The 19,828-nt window shown below is 38.6% G+C and overlaps 2 protein-coding genes across 9 annotated transcripts in view; one reads left to right on the top strand and one right to left on the bottom strand.

Annotated features, from left to right (window-relative positions):
• Nucleotides 1–14,770, bottom strand: part of LOC121327269 (cysteine protease ATG4B-like) — a 29,318-nt gene extending 14,548 nt beyond the window's left edge. For 3 of the 5 annotated variants that reach the window (XM_041271203.1, XM_041271200.1, XM_041271202.1), the window contains exons 1-2: nucleotides 14,691–14,770; nucleotides 1,429–1,530 (exon numbers count right to left, since the gene is read on the bottom strand). In XM_041271203.1, coding sequence (XP_041127137.1) covers nucleotides 1,429–1,530; nucleotides 14,691–14,745 — 157 coding nt within the window. In that variant the 5' untranslated portion in view covers nucleotides 14,746–14,770. Of the gene's footprint in view, nucleotides 1–1,428; nucleotides 1,531–2,683; nucleotides 2,767–14,690 lie in introns of those variants that run through there. The other 2 variants (XM_041271201.1, XM_041271204.1) reach the window with 1 other exon arrangement.
• On the top strand, nucleotides 3,704–19,740 carry thap4 (THAP domain containing 4). 4 transcript variants are annotated; one of them, XM_041271196.1, is made up of 6 exons: nucleotides 3,718–3,878; nucleotides 5,942–6,822; nucleotides 14,734–14,893; nucleotides 15,935–16,044; nucleotides 16,519–16,622; nucleotides 18,107–19,740. In XM_041271196.1, the coding sequence occupies exons 1-6, from the start codon at nucleotides 3,802–3,804 to the stop codon at nucleotides 18,224–18,226; spliced, it is 1,452 nt and encodes a 483-aa protein (XP_041127130.1). In that variant the 5' UTR covers nucleotides 3,718–3,801; the 3' UTR covers nucleotides 18,227–19,740. The 4 variants fall into 4 exon arrangements, with proteins under 4 accessions (XP_041127131.1, XP_041127130.1, XP_041127132.1 ...); XM_041271198.1 differs by lacking the exons at nucleotides 3,718–3,878; nucleotides 5,942–6,822 and adding an exon at nucleotides 13,603–13,745; XM_041271199.1 differs by lacking the exons at nucleotides 3,718–3,878; nucleotides 5,942–6,822 and adding an exon at nucleotides 13,604–13,745 and having other exon boundaries at nucleotides 14,737–14,893.
• The last annotated feature ends 88 nt before the right edge of the window (nucleotides 19,741–19,828 follow it).

The following is a 19,828-nucleotide window of genomic DNA, read 5'->3' as shown; positions in this document are numbered from 1 at the left end:
TCACATGTATTTTGGCAGGGATAGGAAATTAACCCCATCCCTGCCAACCACCACCAAATCACCACACAACAATATTATTATTTACAGACAGGGCCCTGCCCTGCCACAATGCCAAATAGAAGTTCAAGTTTTGTTTATTCCCTAAATAAATAGTACATAAAGCTAACACCGCAATTTATTTGTTTTTTACTTTTCTTTTCATTCATTGCCATTGCTGTTTCTTCACAGTAAACAGTGGCCACAGACACATTTTCATAAAGTAATAACATGAGGTTTACTCGTGCCTTTTTGTAGCTGAACAAGCAAACGAAAACTGAAATATAAATGTGGAAATCGCGTCGTATAATGAAGGGGAAAAAAACACCATTTGGGTCTCGTTTATTACATTTCCACATAACAAAGTTGCAACAAAAAACATATTATACAATCTATATAAAAATCACTACACAACATTTACAGCAAGTTGGACACTGTTTTAAACGAGGCATTTCAGAATAAGGTGCTTGCTTTTTTTTTGTACCATGAGATTTTGACTAGCTATAAAGCAACACAACGCTTTTTTGACCCAGGTGCCTTTCCATTGAGATCACTATGCGCATGCATGCATAATCTGGTTTGTTTACTTTTTGCTATCTAAAACTTTTAAAATTGAGTCTCGAGCTAATGCGCTGATCCGGTGTTTTTATATATATATATTAAATCTCATCACATAGAGCTATTTTTCATTTGCCATTTTTTACAGTGTTGCACAACTTCTGGTGAGGCAGTAAATAAGTGCAAGGTATTTTCTGTCATTTCTAGCAAATACAAACATCTGATTTTTCTGATCCGAATACATGTCAAAAGATATTTGTTTGAATATTCGGATATTTGTCCCACATTAATACAAATACAGTATCCACTTTAATCTGCACGCAAAGTGATTGTGCAATCCCTGTGCTTAAATACAAATACAAATACACAAATACAAACACACACACATATATATATATATATATATATATATATATATATATATATATATATATATATATATATATATATATATATATATATATATATATATTTTAGCTCAAAGAGCCAGCTGCCTTTATATATATATATATATATAAAATAATCTTTCATCCTTAATTACCTATTTCCAACGTCCATTTGCTGTTAATGAGTGAAGCATCTATTTAAAAGTATAGCTGTCTTTACTACACCACTTCTGCAGCTGTTGCTAATGTTTCAATAACAAGGCCAGTTCACCCAATCCAAACATACTCAGCATTACTGTCTTTGTGTTGAGAAGCAGAGCTGGGAACAGCTCCCCTTAACTTACGTCACAGTCCCTATTCTCCTCTGTGCTGAACTCTGTGGCAGGCAGCCCCTCCATCACCTGCACACAGTGCTGCACCCTGGACGGGAAAGGCAGGATATGCATACCTGTGAGAGAGCTGGACTCCCGTCCCAGAATCCACACGGGTTCCTCAGTCTGTGGGAACTCCTCCAGCTCTGCAAACCTCAATGTGTCGTAGGTGAGGGTAGCTGAGAGAGAAGAGAGGACACAGACAGTGAGACCTAGAAACGGTAAAGGGCAACTCATATTTGCAGCTTCATTTTATTACTAGTAACAAGAATAGACAGCACGTTTGCAGTGTTTCACTGCCATTCTTTTTTAACAACCAAACATAGGGGTGCACATTCATTTGTTCGTTCAGTAAAGACGTGACCACACAAGAGGGCAGGGAGACAAAGGCTGGCGATAGAAGATGTGATTATACACAACAAACCATTTTTCCAAATATGGGTATGGAATTCAAAACAGGTGTGTATTATGGACAGGGGAGCTATTTATTTAAATGTTCATATCCATGACAATAGGGCTGAACACCAATGATATAAATAAGCTTTACAGGCTTTGGAAACTTATATTACTCTTCTGACAAAGCAAGGGTGCCAATTAGACTATAAGCTCCTTGTGACTAGTAACCGAGGTCATTTTAGGGTTTACAGTAAGTGCCACCTGTTCTTGGACAAACCAAACCATGGTTGTCAGTGAAACTGCAATGGGGCTCTTCCTGCAGAGTATCATTTTGTATTCATTATTGTGAATAAATAAACCTGTCCCGTGTAAATGGAACTAGATAACGTGACATCATAACTTACAAATGGGTAAAAAGCCAAAGAGACAACAAAAAAAGACAAATCCATGCCACTGCCAGGCAACGATGATACTAACTAACCGTGATCCGTTGTGATTGGATGATAACTCGACAGAGGCACACTTGTGCGTGTCAAGGGCAGTTGTGCAGCACCTGCACAGCCGCTGGTGTGTGTGTGTGTGTGTGTGAGAGATATATATATATATATATATATATATATATATATATATATATATATATATATATATATATATATATATAATATATATATAAATGAAGTCCTGTCTGACACTGTACTGAATATATGTACATCTTCGTGCTAGCGATCGCTGACAAGTCGACTTCCAGCTTGGTCGAAAACTTTTGCTAGGATCCAATATTAATCGATGTCAAATACATGTGACATTTCAGTTGTCGCTATAAATTAAATAATTGAAATATTTAAATATTTATAGATATATATATAGATATCTATATATATATATATATATCTATATTATATTTATATTATAATACATCACACAGTGCTCTCTTACCTGCATCCATCTCGTTAGCTTCTCACCCTAACTTATCGGCTGATGACTGACGCTTGTCGGCCAATGGAAATTCAAGATTTGTGGTGACCTACCATTACAGTTTATAGGAGGAAGGGCTACGATTATTTTCACCAATCATAGAATTAATTTGTGAAGAACGATAACGTCTTCCTGTATTTAATGATCCAATCAAAAGCTTGGATCAGGGTGGCGTTTGGAACAACACAGCCAATCATAAATAGATAGCAACAAGGAACAGTGTCCCACACAGGCAGAAAAAGGAGAAAACGGAGATGAAAAAATATTTGCCTTATAAAAGTCATGTTATATTAATATACAGTAGCAACAGTAGACAATTAAGAAACACGAACACGTGGTTAGTTCTCGAAATTGGCGATTGCACAGAGCTTTGGTACCAAGTTCAGGTCAAAGGTGAAATGTTTTTCTTGTTTTTTTGTCACGAGGTACATTCCTATCTAACTGTTTTGTTTTTGGAATTCTGTTTTTTTCCCCACCTTGGCTAAAGATCGATTAATAGATACATACTGTTAAATAAAACAATACGTCTGAGTTCTTGGCGGCAGCATTCAAACTAAGTTTTTTGTTCAACAAATTACCACAACAACAACAAATAATAATAATAATAATAATAATAATAATAATACACACATTGTACTTGGCATTGTTAAGGTAAAGTATATGAAGTATCTTCGACGAATTATTTAATGATTATGTATGATATGATCACATACATGGATGCCGGCTGCAATAATATAAGTACACTGGCAGCCAGCTGCGAGTTTGCCGAGTCGAATACTGCAGTTTTTATGCCGTACTGAAACCTGTGTGATTTTGAATGCTTTGAAAAGTACAGTCACATAATAACATTCCACTTTTTACAAGCAAACTGTGTTTGCACATAAACGCTTTTTCTGGCTGAGCGACAGCCATTATGTTGTACGTCACTACGCTTTGTGGAAAGGCGACACAGAAATCCACGTAAGACAGTGAGCTCCGCCATTTTGGTGTACGGCCACAGAGTTATTATAGTTTGTTTTATAGTAAAACGCTGTAATTACTTTAACCGCATTGAAATACGTGTTTAGTTAGTTGTAAAGATGGTGATATCATGCGCTGCTGTGAACTGCACAAACAGACAAGGGAAAGTTGATAAATCTGTTATTTCGTTTCACAGGTAAGATTGCACTACAGAAACACGCTAGCCTAACTGCAAAAGGATATTATGCAAAATATACCAGCATGTGATATTAACGTATAACCCGTTGTATAAGAAAAGCGTAAACACATGTGTTGTGAAGACGATGTTTAGCCAGCATGCAAGTGCATATAGTACTGTACTGATAAATAATTGCGCCCCTGTAAACCAAATGTACTGTAAGTTTAATTGCTACTGTGTAGTACAATCGTGGTACAGTAACTTGTACTTCGTATTACAGAGCAGTAAAATTTAAGTGAATAGAAGTGCTCTCTTTGTTCAGTTGAAATTTGCCACAGTCTCGCACTACACAGCATAAAAAAACCAACAGTGGGCTATTATTAAGCATTTCAGAAACAGCATTTAAATGGCAGTTTAAATACATTCTAAATAGATTCTACATGGTGAGAAATCTCGGCACGCCTACGGGTTTCAAGCCTATGACGTTTAACGGTAACACGTTACACAAAGGAGAAGTTACTTTATATAATTTATTTTCACGGCACATTCTACAGGGTTTGATGAAAAACACGATTTTTTAACTGCATTAGTGTGACTCCAACCTTTAACATTAAAAAAGGGTCTGGGTAATACATTCTGACCAATACCTATAAACACTTACAGATACCGCCTAGTTTGAATAAAGTGCCAGCCCTGTAAAGAACTTGCTTCTAAAATGTGTCCAACAAAATAAAGATGTGATACAAAAATGAACATGACCAAATTATATAACAGAAGGTGGTGTACATATGGATGTATTTAGAAACAGAATTTAACAAACTTTGTGTATTTACAAACTGTATTTTATAAACAGCCTGTACAAAACACACATTCCTATTGCATTTCACATGATGTGGAATCCAACCTGATTGTCTCTGATTTCAGAATGTTAGGTGAGGTTACTGTCATTCAACTCTACAGAGCATGTAGTCAGATAACCTTCCAGACTGAGTGGATCAAAGACAAGGGCAGAGTTTTAAAACCTTTTGTTCCAAATAGCTAATTACTAAAACACTTTAAAATGGGGGAAAATAGACAAACACAGCAGGAATTTATCAATGGCAGTGTAACTACTTCTCAGTTTGTTATTTTACCTCGGGGGGGGGGGGGAGGTAGTTTGCGTTTGACTAAAAGCTGAACAATTAGGAAGTTAGTTAGTATTTCACAGCAGCATGTGTTAGGAAAACGTTAGCAACTGGAAGAAACACAGGGCATGTCTATTTCTTTAGTATGTTTCGAAAACTATGTAAACCGCCTGTTTTAATTAAATAATATTTAAAGCCTCATCAGAACGTTTCAACAAACTTGAAAGGGAACTATGAACTACAGATTAACTACCAGCATGTGTCAAATAGAGTAAATTCATTTCACCATCTCACATTTAAGTAAAACTGTGACAAAATGTTCTGCATATTATTTGTATACTAACTGCTAACTAATTTTACACTGTTCCAATTAGTTGTGGAATAACGGCTAACCGAGTGTAAGCATTGTTGTCCCTCAAATCAACAGCCCTGTAATATCTTTAATATTTAAGATTGACGATTTTAAACCTTTGTCAGTTAACCGACTAAGAGATTGATTTGATTAAGTTCTGTAAACCTTGCCGGGCAAACTCCAACAAGCGGTCCCACCATATTTCATTGCATTCAGTATAGCTAATAAGGGAGTCAGTGAATCCCTCTGGCAAACACTGGGGGTATGGTATCAATATTGGCAATTTAGATCATTCAAATGGACCACTAGTATAAATATGTTTTCCCATGTAATGTAGAATTGTAAATGCCCATTTATTTGATTTCCTTTTTCCGGAATGCCATGTGCTCTCTGAATTCTAAAAGTATTAACATTAGTGGCTATATATTATTGCACAGATGAAAGCACTAGCCAAAATGTTTGTCTACTTCCCTTAATTTTTAAGTTTTGCTACATATTAAAATGCACACTGGAGATGTGCAAAATAGGACAGGATAGGAAATTCCATGTAATCTTTAAATAATAAATAAATACTGTAAATCACTGATTACTGATTTCACTTCCAGGTTCCCTATCAAAAATGCTAGGCGGCTGGAGCTTTGGAAGCAGGCAGTTCGAAGAGAGAGATGGACACCAAACAAGTACTCATTCCTGTGCAGCAAACACTTCACCCCAGACAGCTTTCAGGAAAGGTATGAGGACCAGCACAGGCAGCTCAAGGGCAACGCTGTGCCCTCCATCTTCGACTTCACTGACAAGACCAGAAACTCCAACTCGATGGTGCGCAGGAAAGTGCTTTGCAAAGACTCTTTGGAACAAGATGCCGGCTCAGAGGAACAGGGGGTGACAAGAGCCACTAAAAAGAGGAAGGCTGCTTCCCAGGAAGATGTGAAGCTCAAGAAAGAAAGAGACATTAGCCCCATAGCAGTAGAAGAGGGCCCCCAGCATGCCGTGGGAGAGTGGGCAATGGGTGGCAGTGGGGAAGCAGAGGTATTCACCCCTTCTTCCTGCAGCTTCATAGACACATTACACTCCTACAGCTACACTTCCAGACAGGAGCGGGACCAGACTGCCAGGAGCAAGCACAAGAAGATGAGTAAAAAGGCAGAGCCAGAGTCAAAAAGTACTGCCGCCCCCACTGCCTCGGAACATGACCTGATCAAAAACTTTAACATCCTCGTCCCCGATCCCCACCCTGTTGAGGGCCCTGTGAAGCACTCAAGTGACAGCTCCTGCCGTCACGTGCTGATCGACTCTCTGCACTCATACTGCTTCACAGACTGGCTGGCTAGCAAGGGGCAGGGCAGGCATGGGAGGCTGGTGAGGAGGCAGCTGCTCCGGAGGAGAGCCCGGCGTCTTCATGCACAGCTGCAGCTCAGGAAGGGGAAGGAGCTGCTGGAGAGGAAGAGGACCCAGTGGGTCTCCAACATGCTGGCTCCACAGAGAGGTCAGTGAAAGGGGGAGGATCTTCTTATACAGTCCTGCTGTAGTTGGCTGAAGTGGAAGGTCAATTTTTCTGTCAATCTATGAGCTCTCAATGTCTCTTTATCCACCGTCTTTCCACCGTCTTTTACTCTGTCCCCATCTTTCTTTCAGAGCTTACATTATTTAAGACCATCGTCCCCTAAGATTTTAGCTTAAATTACTTGGGATGCCCAGCAGTATATTGTAGCCCAGACGATGTAATGCTAAAAAACACCCCTTGTTCAACAGGTAGGACAAATGTAAATAATTATATTAATTATGCCTCTTCAAAAGCCCCAATACTTCAAAAGTTCAAATATATGATGAAGGTGTAACAGTAACAATATATAAGAACTCTGCTAAGTAACATAATGTATTGAATACAGAATAGCTGGGTAAATAAAGAAGTGATTTAGTTACTGGAATGCAATTCACAAAGTTACAGAATAGTTCACAGAATAGTATCAAAGTGAAAATAATCAAAGGGTTAAAGAGTAAATAGCGGGGTTCCAAAAAGTATAGCGTTACACGTCCCCAGGTATTGCTACAATTTTTGTAATTTCTCAATGCTTGTAATTTCTCTTTTCACTGTTAAAATCCAGACAACTTTTTACACTTATAATTTTAAGATCTTAATTAATGTAAATATAATTACATATACCGGGATATTATATATATATATATATATATATATATATATATATATATATATATATATATATATATACACTGAGTGTACAAAACATTAGTAACACCTGCTCTTTCCATGAAATGGACTGATGAGGTGAATCCAGGTGAAAGCTGTGATCCCTTATTTATGTAACCCGTTAAATCCACTTCAATCAGTGTAGATGAAGGGGAGACAGTTAAAGAATGATTTTTAAGCCTTGACACAGTTGAGACATGGACTGTGTATGTGTGCCATTCAGAGGGTAAATGGGCAAGACAAAATATTTAATTGCCTTTGAATGGGGTATGGTAGTAGGTGCCAGGTGCGCCGGTTTGAGTATGTCAAGAACTGCAATGCTGCTGGGTTTTTCACGCTCAACAGTTTCCCGTGTGTGTCAAGGATGATTCACCACCCAAAGGACAGCCAGCCAACGGCAGGCCAGTGGTCGAAAATGGCACATTGATGAAAGAGGCCAAAGGAGGCTTACACAAATTGTGCAGAGCAACAGACAGGCTACAGTTAGTCAACTGACAGTCAAGTACAACATTGGTGCCGAAAGACCCATAAAAGAATGCACAACTCGTCGTACCTTGACACGAATGGGGTATGGCAGCCGACGACCTAACAGAGTTCCAGTTCTTTCAGCAAAACACAAGAAACTGCGGTTGCAGTGGGCTAAGGAACGAAAACACTGGACACTCGACACTGAATCCCGGTTCCTGCTGTTTCATGCTGATGGGAGGACTAGGGTAAAGAGAAAACCACATGAGTACATGCATCCATCATGCCACGTGTCAACATTGCAGGCTGGTTGTGATGGGGTGGGGTGTGTTTTCATGGCACACATTGGGCCCCTTGATAAAAGTGGAGCAACTTTTGAATGCCACAGGATTTGTGAACATCATTGCCAATCAGGTGCATCCCTTCATGGCAGCAGTGTATCCATCTGCTAATGGATTTTTTCAGCAGGATAATGCCCTATGCCGCAAGGCTAGGATTGTCCAGGAGTGGTTCCACGAACATGACAGTGAATTCAGCTTACTGCAGTGGCTGGCCCAGTCACCAGATCACAATCCAATTGACCATCTGTGGGATGAGCTATTCGGAGTAGAGATCCACTACCAACCAACTTGACACAACTGTGGGAAGCACTGGAGTCAACATGGGTCAGCATCCCTGTGGAATGCTTTCGACACCTTGTAGAGTCCATGCCCTGACGAATTGAGGCTGTTCTGAGTGCAAAAGGGGGGTGCAACTCTTAATATTAGGAAGGTGTTCCTATTGTTTTGTACACTCAGTGTGTTTGTATATGTATGTAGATATATACAGTACTGGGCAAAAGTTTAAGGCAGGTGTGAAAAAATGCTGCAAAGTAAAAATGCTTTCAAAAATAGACATGTTAATAGTTTATATTTATCAATTAACTAAATGCAAAGTGAGTGAACAGAAGAAATCCACATCAAATCCATATTTGATGTGACCACCCTTTGCCTTCAAAACAGCATCAATTCTTCTAGGTACACTTGCACAAAGTCAGGGATTTTGTAGGTATATAGTCAGGTGTATGATTAAACAATTATACCAGACAGGTGCTAATGATCATCAATTCAATATGTAGGTTGAAACACAATCATTAACTGAAACAGAAACAGCTGTGTAGGAGGCATAAAACTGGGTGAGGAACAGCCAAACTCAGCTAACAAGGTGAGGTTGCTGAAGACAGTTTACTGTCAAAAGTCATACACCATGGCAAGACTGAGCACAGCAACAAGACACAAGGTAGTTATACTGCATCAGCAAGGTCTCTCCCAGGCAGAAATTTCAAGGCAGACAGGGGTTTCCAGATGTGCTGTCCAGGCTCTTTTGAAGAAGCACAAAGAAACTGGCAACGTTGAGGACCGTAGACGCAGTGATCGGCCAAGGAATCTTACTGCAGCAGATGAAAGACACATCATGCTTACTTCCCTTCGCAATCAGAAGATGTCCAGCAATGCCATCGGCTCAGAATTGGCAGAAAACCGTGGGACCCTGGTACACCCATCTACTGTCCGGAGAAGTCTGGTCAGAAGTGGCCTTCATGGAAGACTTGCGGCCAAAAAGCCATACCTCCGACGTGGAAACAAGGCCAAGCGACTCAACTATGCACAAAAACACAGGAACTGGGGTGCAGAATAATGGCAGCAGGTGCTCTGGACTGATGAGTCAAAATTTGAAATATTTGGCTGTAGCAGAAGGCAGTTTGTTCGTCGAAGGGCTGGAGAGCGGTACACGAATGAATGTCTGCAGGCAACAGGGAAGCATGGTGGAGGTTCCTTGCAAGTCTGGGGCTGCATTTCTGCAAATGGAGTTGGGGATTTGGTCAGAATTAATGGTCTCCTCAATGCTGAGAAGTACAGGCAGATACTTATCCATCATGCAATACCATCAGGGAGGCATCTGATTGGCCCCAAATTTATTCTGCAGCATGACAACGACCCCAAACATACAGTGAAAGTCATTAAGAACTATCTTCAGCGTAAAGAAGAACAAGGAGTCCTGGAAGTGATGGTATGGCCCCCACAGAGCCCTGATCTCAGCATCATCGAGTCTGTCTGGGATTACATGAAGAGAGAGAAGCAACTGAGGCTGCCTAAATCCACAGAAGAACTGTGGTTAGTTCTCCAAGACGTTTGGGCCAACCTGCCTGCCGAGTTCCTTCAAAAACTGTGTGCAAGTGTACCTAGAAGAATTGATGCTGTTTTGAAGGCAAAGGGTGGTCACACCAAATATTGATTTGATGTAGATTTTTCTTCTGTTCACTCACTTTGCATTTTGTTAATTGATAAATATAAACTATTAACATGTCTATTTTTGAAAGCATTCTTACTTTACAGCATTTTTTCACACCTGCCTAAAACTTTTGCACAGTACTGTGTGTGTGTGTGTGTGTGTGTGTGTGTGTGTGTGTGTATATATATATATATATATATATATATATATATATATATATATATATATATACATACACATACACTTAGAACTACCTGAACAGTCTTTTTAACCACCTTATTAAAATGCATTTAAAACTGTTGTTGCATTGCACGCTATGAAACTATTCTGTGTTACTGTTTGTTTTCCTTCAGGATTATGTTTGTGACACCGTTTTTGCAGCCTGCTTGGTACATGTGAGGGACACCTGTTACAGCACGTACTTGGGGATGGTGTTGGAAGGAGTTGTGATTGGTTGCATTCTTTAAAATGTTGCAAGTGTATACAAATGCTGGGCTATAAAATAGGGTGGTTTTAGCCGCTCAGAGACGACTTTGGGGATACAGCGGGACCTTACAACACTGCGGAACAGTAGAGAATTACAGTGCCTGAGATTTGTTTGTTTGATGTTTTATTTTATATAAGTGTTTTCTGTTTACCCATCATTTATTTTGTACCTGAGTTCGACTGTAATTTCCATCTCGAATCTTGCAATAGCTGCTTTGCTACACTATTATTCTGTAACTTTTAGTTTTTGTTTTTCAATATAATCATGCACAACAGGACTCAATAAAAAAATAGTTTATTAACATGTTCAAAAGCTCAAAGGATGGAACTTACTCATGAAAGGATGGACCTTACAACTATTCAAAGCGTGGATTGTTCAACTGTTCAAAAGATGGAACGTACAACTGTTCAAAACATGAAACGTACAACTGTTCAAAAGATGGAAACGTATAACTGGTCAATGTGGAATGTAAAAAAAACCAAAACAAACCAAAAAAAAAAACCTTTTGGAGTATAGTTTGTGCAATCAACACAAACATGCCGCGTCTGTATATATGCAGTGAACTCCCCACAGCATGTTTGTCCCAAAATTTCTGCAACTTCGTTATCACTTTCACTGTTACTACCCTCATTGAGATTCATCATTGTCTTGGTCTGGCTCATTTTCGTATCCAAATTCATCTTCTGATAACTCCTGAAAGTACTGGAAGACTTGCTGTGCAGTCCTACGTTGTGTTGGAATACTCATTTTAACTAGATTATTTTTACAGTTGTTGATAAATAAATCACTTATCTGAAAAAGTCTTCTGTTGCAGCTATCAAAATAAACGCAAAGCTTTCAAGTTCAGCATATCGATCTCACCTGCACTAAGCCAAACCCATTGTTTTTACTATGACGGTCAAAATGACAGCTCCAGTAGTTCTAGGTATAAATTTTTGTAGCGTGCACGGGGGAAGGCAGCAGCAGGGCTGGTGGGTGATGTAATCACATACAAAGACATAAGCCTGATGTACGCTCCTTGCAAAGGAGCTGGCTCTTTTGTACAGCGGTATCGGCGCTATGCTTTACTGCGAGAGGTCCCGGGTTCCGCCCTCTGCCTGCATGTGGATTTCCTCACCCTGTGTGATGCGGCTGCTTGCGTTAACTGAGGTTAGCTACAGTATTATATCTCCATAGGTTTCTGCAACCCTTGGACTACCAATGCTTTCAGATGTTAATACATATATTTAGGAAAAGTAAAAAAAAAAAAAAAAAGAAAGAAAGAAACCACAGGCGACTAGCTGCCAGATCAGTGGAGAAAAAAATGCATGTAATGTATTTAAAAACCGTGATCAAAAAGATTATTCCAGTAGTGTTAAAGTGTGTTTCAAAGCTCTTCTCAAAATGGCCGCTGTAGTGCACAGTGTAAGGATTATTGCCCACATCGTCAAACAGGTAACACAGCAATAATGATCCATGATGTGATACGGAACTGAAAAGCCAGAGCACTTATTACAGTATGTTTTTTTGTTTTGTTTTGTTTTTAAATCGCTCTTCCTGCAGTGATTTAGAGGACAGATCTCAAACCCCAGTGCACTAGAGCAGACATTTTGAAAAAAGCTTTGAAACAGACTTTATAAGTGTAAAAACTTGTCAGGATATTAACAATGAACAGATAAATTACCGGTACATAATTTAAACAGTTGTAGCAACACGTGTGGAGGTATAATGCTGTATTTTTCGGAACCCCGTTACTCACTCTAAGTAAAACAGTCAATCAATACAGGCATTTTATTCTTGTAAGACGAAATTTTATCATACACTTCTGCCTCCTATAGACCTTTCAGATGCTTTTTGGGTATAATACAATCTAAACTGTTAAATCTAAATTTATTCTTTTTTTTTTTTTTTTTTTTTTTTTTTTTTTTTTTTTTTTTTTTTACTATTAGCTACCTACAGTACCTGCCTGTCTGTCATATGCACATATAAAAATGTTTTGACATATAGACAACAGATGACTCCACCACAGAGTCAGATACTCAATAATTGTCTTGTCCAAAAACAAGAAAACTGCACATTCGAATACTGAACAGCAACTTGCTTTCACCTAGAACTTATATATGCATTTGTTTCCCAAAGTGATATTATGTAGGGACTAGGGAGTGTGAAAATTACCAACGTGATATTTTAGGAGCGTGTTCATATTAACTCCCATCATATTGTGACCAGGACATGCAGAGGATGATAGGAACAGGCGTGACATTAATCAGGTTTGACTGTATATCCTCTTTCTGTCCTACAGCTGTTACTGTACCTAGAAAATACACATCTAATAATGGCATTAAGACACTGGTTTGGTGGTCTTAATATCTCTAAACTCCTTCTGAAGAGTGAACATACGTGGATACATGCGCAGGAACCCGTAGTAAAAGCATAGCAGTGTGACAAAGAATATTAATAGCATGGCATAGTATACATTAGGCATTGTATGCCAATATGGTAAAGCATATTAAAAACACACGGAAACCCATTGTAAACTAATGCATAATAAACCTTGGAAGAAGCATGAAAAACTGCAAAATTATTGTAAACATTTTACCATGGTAACATTTTATATACTAAACAAAACATTATGTTTAACAGTAACGTATACACGTGATCATAATGTTAGTAAGTAATATTTATTTCCTTTGGGAAAAAAAAATTTAAGGTACCAGAACAACTTAATGCAAGAAATGTGATCGATATTTATCCGTTTTTCTTTAATTTTCTTTTTGCACTGGCGCTTTTGAAGGTATTTGAAAAACACTACAACTCCCAAAAGGACCTGTGCTTAAAGTTTTGGTGACGTTATTTCCTGTAGGAGGATCTCTGTAAAGAACCTTGAAATACGTTGTTTAGAACACGATTTGCCGCATTGTTGTTTATGGAAGGAGTGTGTTGAGTTGGTTTGTTTTTGTATTCTGAACCAATAACATGTCGTGTCCCGTTCTTCAAACAGGTGAACGTTTTTTGATATATCTTGGCAAATCTATTTCGATGTGAACGAACAATTCATTTTCAACAAACAAATACGAAACTTTTCATAAATTGTATTTTATTATAAGTTAAAAAAAAAAAAAAAAAACTAAATGAATGTGAAGTATTTTCTGTGTATTTAAACTGTAAGAATGTGTGTGCAATTGTAATAACATTCGGTTACCACATGTGCTTGTCAGGCTGATTATCCTCTCCACCTGTGCTTCGAATAATATCGCAAAAAGTGTTCATCAGTATATTTAATTTACTGTTTTTAAACAGATTGTGGGACAAGAACGTACCAGTCGCTCGTTTTCAATTAATAAAAATACGCTACTTACAAAATCAATATCATTTCCTCTCGCTGTCCGTCAGAAACGTGAAATCTGACTACTAGGGTATCCCATGTTCCTGAAACGTCGCGATTACATTTTCACCATGGATCTTTGATATTATACCTTCTATTTTAGTTGTTAGGGATAGCAATGCTGCAGGCTCCCTTCTCATTCAGTGAAGTGTAGACTTGTACCATTAAATTGCAATGATCAACGACCTCTAGCAGCACATCAACCATTTCTTACGAGGACATTTGGAAATTTGATATGGTGTAGTTACTGTCAAAAGTATTCTTTAGTAGATTTGATAATGCTGTAGTAAACTCAGTTGTGTCCTTAAAAGTAATTAAAAAGCCTTTTTATTTGAAACTTTTCCAGTATTTGTTTTTTCTCCAACTTGGATAACTGTAAAGTATAGAAAGTCACAAAAGAGACCTTAGTAAACACTTCATTCTGGTCTTTAATTAACTTAAAAACAGAGCAACACCTGTTAATATTACAAAACCAGAATCACACCATACATGCATATCTTAAAGCTGTTAGTGTTTTAGTGTTGTAATATTTAATCCTTGTTTGTGGTATTCTCCACTTACCTGCTACTCTCTGAACCTGCTGCTGCTGTTTTTGTCTTGTTAGCAGATGCCCCATTGAACCCGGTAATAAAGCCCCTGGAGTGGATGCTGGGGTCCTGGGAGTGTGACGAGCCAGGAGAGGGGACCTTTCCCACCATCCAGCCCTTCCGATACACAGAGACGCTTCACATCTTCCACGTGGGACAGCCCATGCTTAACTTCATGTGAGTAACCGAGAACCCAATCATTCTGAGTTCTTCTGGGTTCATTCATTACAATCTGAGTTATCTTCTCTAAATTTTTTCTAAATTTTTTCTCTAAGTCTGCTTTTGCTGACTCACCTGGTAAAAGCAGGGCAGTGGTGTTCAGGGTGAGTCATAGTCAGCGGAGCGCAGGTTTGCGTCCTGTGAAGTCTTGAGTCATTGCTGGGATTCCAGAGGGATTGTCACATTGGCTGTGGCACACACTTGGGTTACGGAGGCAAAACTGGCAGGGACTGTTTCTCCTCGTCACACTACAGCAGACCGTACTGGCCAGGTGCCTGGTGAGCTCAGGTGGATAATAGTGTACTCTAAATAAATTAAAAAATGAATAAATAAATCAGCCTTCCTCATTCCATTCAAGTCACAAGACAATGAGAACTTTCAGCTCTGATTAGAACTCAATATTGAAGGAACAGAACCCAGAAACAGACACTTGGAATGATTGAAAACTCATTAAGGTATTAATGAGAATGTAAAAAAAAAAAAAAAAAAAAAAAATTAATAAAAATGAGATTTGAATCTACTTACTATTTCAGAAAATTAGACCAACATTATGAACCAAAGTGTGATAGTTTTCACACACAAGAAGTGCAGCTGTTTCCCCTGCCCAGTGTTGCTATGCTAAGATGGGATTTTGATTAGCCCTCAACAGTTTCTATCTGAAGTCAGGCACGGAGTAGGCACAAGCACCACAACAGCTTGCCCAATCTATTTAGATTGAAATGTGAGAGATTTAAGAAGAATGCCCCTTTCAGTCTTGAGTGATGAGTATGATTTAGGCTGGATGTAGAAGTTTGGGGGGAGTAACGCAACACTATGACACTCCTGGGTTCTATATGTTTTGTCCCAGTTCCCATGATAACTGTAGTTATTTGTATGAAATTCCCCATAGTGCTGAACCAGAACAGGGATAAGGCTGGCTTTAGGGTCTAATGGCAGTAGAATGAAAATTGACTCAAAAAGAATTCCACTCAATGTTTAAATCACTACTGTGTCCTACAGGTTCAATGCCTTCCACTCTGAGACTAAGAAACCGCTGCACAGAGAATGTGGCTTCATCCGTGTGGAACCTGGCAAAGACAAAGTGGCTTTTATCATTGCCCAGAACACAGGTACTCAAGCAAGGGCAGGGCACCCTTTCCTCTTTATAAACTCACCTCTTCTTTGTTGTTTTGGATGTGAATTAGGTTTTCATACTCCACATTGCTTGTAGTCGGGCATGTCCAAGGCAGATGATTTTCAACTATCCACCGTGCACTTTTCTAAGCGCACACATTTATAACTTGTAGTCTAAATTGGATAAACTGTGTTCTGCAGAGGTGAAAAGCCAGTGGTCACACACTCAAACATGTTTCTAACATAGTGCACCTTGGTATGGGTCTTGGTATACCTGATGGTGTAGACTCCTAGGAACTGATTATTTCAATTATACACCTACAAAAGCAAAATTGTGAAACCCAGGACTGGGTCCAGAGCTAATGAGTTTCAAGCTCTGGATGTGAATGAAATGTCAGTATAAAGTGTGTGGCCTCACTAGAGCTCTTTGCGAGTGGTAACGCAGTGTCTGTATTTCTCTGCATGTCCAGGCCTGGTTGAGATTGAGGAGGGGAAGCTTAGCGGTCAGGAGTTGACCCTGCAGTCCCAGTCTGTGTCCCGCATCTCCTTTGCTAAAGAGCCACACGTCCAGCAGGTATAGAAATCAGTTAAACAATACAGACTCGCTCAAGCTAATAAACTAGTGCAATAGGAAATCAAACCATATAAACCAAATAAAACCTTATTTTAGTCCTTTTGCTAAAACCTTGAATTGTATGTGTTATAGGTAGGCTTGCTACTATTTGATTTTTATTTTTTTGCCAAATCAACAATTTAATATTGATGGTTATTTTAGCAAGAAGTTACCATTGTTTTTACTTTTTATGCCATTGAGAAACGTAATTTGAAATAATGTTTGGTCACAGCAGGGCTATACCTTGTAAAGAAAGATCCTACACAAATTTAAAAGAAAACACAGCATATAAAAGTGTATTACACAGACTTTTTTATAGAATAAACTCATGAGTAAAAATAATATGCACAGAACAAAACATTAGATAGTTGAACAGAATTAACTTGCACTTATTATTCGGAGTCTGAGATTTCCCCCCCCTCTCCTGCTGCAGCACAGTTGAACTCGGAGTCACTGGAAGGCAAGGCAGACGGGCCCGCTTTTTCAAGCTGCTGTCGGTCAGGGTATTGTGCACAGTACCCATTAAGCGTTTCCCTCTTGCACCTCATTTTCAAATCATACTAGTAACTGTCACCGCATACCTATAGCAAAAGAGTATCTACACCATAACCTGCTAATTTCAAAGTAGGCGCTTTGAATGACAGGCACTGTAGCTGGCAAATGAAAGTGCAGTCTGTTCAGTCTTGATGATTGACAGTCAATTAAACAAATGCATTCTAGCGCTGCTTCAGTCAACAAGATCTGTCGGAACAGGATGAAATGACTGACGGTGAAACTACACTAGCCTATGAGGTGACTGACAGCGACCCCTAGCCATTCGGAGTGGAACGGAGACAGAACAGACAGCAAGTATAAAAACTACACAAACTAGAGAGGATTTCTAATTGATTATTTTTGGTAAGAAAAAAAGTGAGTGGTTTTATCATAGTTTTTCCTATGTAAATTTATTTCAGTCAAACTCCTATTTTAGGAATTCAATGTTTAACGAGCTTTACCGATTTAAAATTGAAAAGTAGCAAGCCTAAAAATGAAAAGTAGCAAGCCTTGTAGGTCAGGGAGGCAATTTTGTAATGGGTAGAATTAATTTTGTTGCGCTCTTAAGCTGTGTTGGTCAGTAAAACATGTTTTAATGTTTACTTTAAGGAATTATGAGACTGATCTTAACACTAAAATGCAATCTGCATCAATTTTCTGTCAAAGTTAATAAACTTATTTTAATTTAAAAAAAACTGTTTGTTACAAGGCCCTGAAGTAAGACTTTATGTGCAGTGATGTCTGAAGTAAGTACTATAGGGAATCTGACTTACACATGAAAAAAGCTGTTCTTTGTGTTTTGGAAAAATTCAAGTTTGAAATATGTTTTCAGCTATCTAAAACTTATGAAATACATGTACACCTTATTGTTGTATTGCAGTGCATGTAATACCCTTTGTTAATGTCCTTAGATCTCCCGGACTTTCCGACTCAAGGAAGATGGCAGGCTGGAGCAGACGGTGTGCATGGCGACTGAAGGCCAGCCTCTCTCAAAGCACCTGCACATCACCTACAGGAAGAGAGCGCCCTGAAGGGAATGGAGAGGCTTGCTAAGGGAGTATCCAACACAAACCACATGATCGTTAACATGGCTCCTGCAGCTCGTTGAATGACAGTTGTGAACAACCTGAACTCAATCAATTATATATTTAACTGAATTTTACAGCAGAATGCAAAAGAATGTACTCTGGACTAGCTTATTTACTACTGTGTAAAATTTACAGCAACAAAATAACCTACAATTAATAACACACAAAATGTATAGAAATCTGTTTTCAGATTCCATGTTAGAAAGCAGTATATGTAAAGCGATTGTAGCTTTCCATGCCATGCACATCCATTCACTCACTGTACATCTCAGTCGTAGTTTTGAAAGAAATCTGTTTTAGCAAGTATGAGTTTTCATTTTAAACCTTGATGTCTGGAACTATATTAGGTTGTAGAAATATTTGATTGCAGACTGATAGCCTTGCACTTGCATGGTCATTTCCACTAGAAATTGTCAACACCCCTTTAGGTCCTTCTTTCCTGTCAGTACCCAGCTGTTTGCTTCCCATACTGAGTGATATGCTTTGCAGCCAGTAAGATGCTTGACCCTGAAGATAGGTGACAAGTCCTAGGAAGTGCAAGTGTATTTATTTCCTGTAATGCAAGGCAAGCAAACTGACAACCTAGTGTAGTACCGAATATCATGTTTCAAAATGATAGTACAGTGTGCAATATCAAGTTCATCTCTAAACTAGACACATCTACAGTGAAGTGCATAACAGGTAGGAGTTGAGAAAGTATTGTGTTGGCTGTAACCAGTTTAAATATCCTGCATGTCCACCCCATGCTAATTGTTAAAGTCCTAGTTTGTCGAACTACAGGAAACTGCTTTGAAGTAATTGTTCCCATAAATCTGAACCTAGCAGACAGGCTCTAGATTTCCAGTCAAAGGTGTGTTTTCATTTTCTGGAACCGCTTTGCACCACATATCAATCCTTTGTGCACTTCGACAGACCACAATTAGTACGAAGCTTGGCTACCTAAGATAACTTTAGGCAGTCCAAAGTTAGTTTGAATTGTCTTCTGTGAATCCTATCTATAAGGCATATTTTACCTCTAAATGCTGAGCTGTACAAAAATGTGTTGCTTATTATTCATAGTTGTGCTTGCATGTAGTTATAGTGATGTAGTAACTTCTCACTATATTTACATCAGGGCATCAACAACGTCTATATTTACATCGGCACCAACAAACGCCCTCATACTTGTTGTTATAATATTATAATTGAAATTATTAGATGGAAATTCTAGCCTATTTTATTTCAATTTGTATGAACACATTGTTGTCATGTCCTGTAGTAAATGAGGTGTGGAGGTTAATAAGACAAAGGTCAGGGCCATAAGTAGAGACTTCCTGTCAGCTTCACATGTGCAGCTTGTTGCATTGGGATACTGCTTTTCATTTTGTTTTGTTTGATACATGCAAGGCTACGGAATACTGTTCTAAATCTAAAGCACTCCATTTGTACTTAATCCTATAATAAAGTGTACAGGACAGGCAAGGTCTCTTGGTGACATTCATGTCCTCTAAGCACATCCAGTTGAAGTGTGTCAGTGACACTAATCTTTGAATTGATTAGTTTAAC

This window comes from Polyodon spathula, chromosome 14 (assembly GCF_017654505.1).
Source record: "Polyodon spathula isolate WHYD16114869_AA chromosome 14, ASM1765450v1, whole genome shotgun sequence".
NCBI lineage: Eukaryota > Metazoa > Chordata > Actinopteri > Acipenseriformes > Polyodontidae > Polyodon > Polyodon spathula.
This window is presented reverse-complemented; position numbering and strand designations above follow the sequence as displayed.

Coding starts and splice junctions, on each gene's coding strand:
- thap4 (XM_041271196.1), top strand. CDS start 3,802: ATGGTGATATCATGCGCTGCTGTGAACTGCACAAACAGACAAGGGAAA. Junction 3,879..5,941: donor TCTGTTATTTCGTTTCACAG/GTAAGATTGCAC, acceptor TTTCACTTCCAG/GTTCCCTATCAAAAATGCTA. Junction 14,894..15,934: donor CAGCCCATGCTTAACTTCAT/GTGAGTAACCGA, acceptor TGTGTCCTACAG/GTTCAATGCCTTCCACTCTG.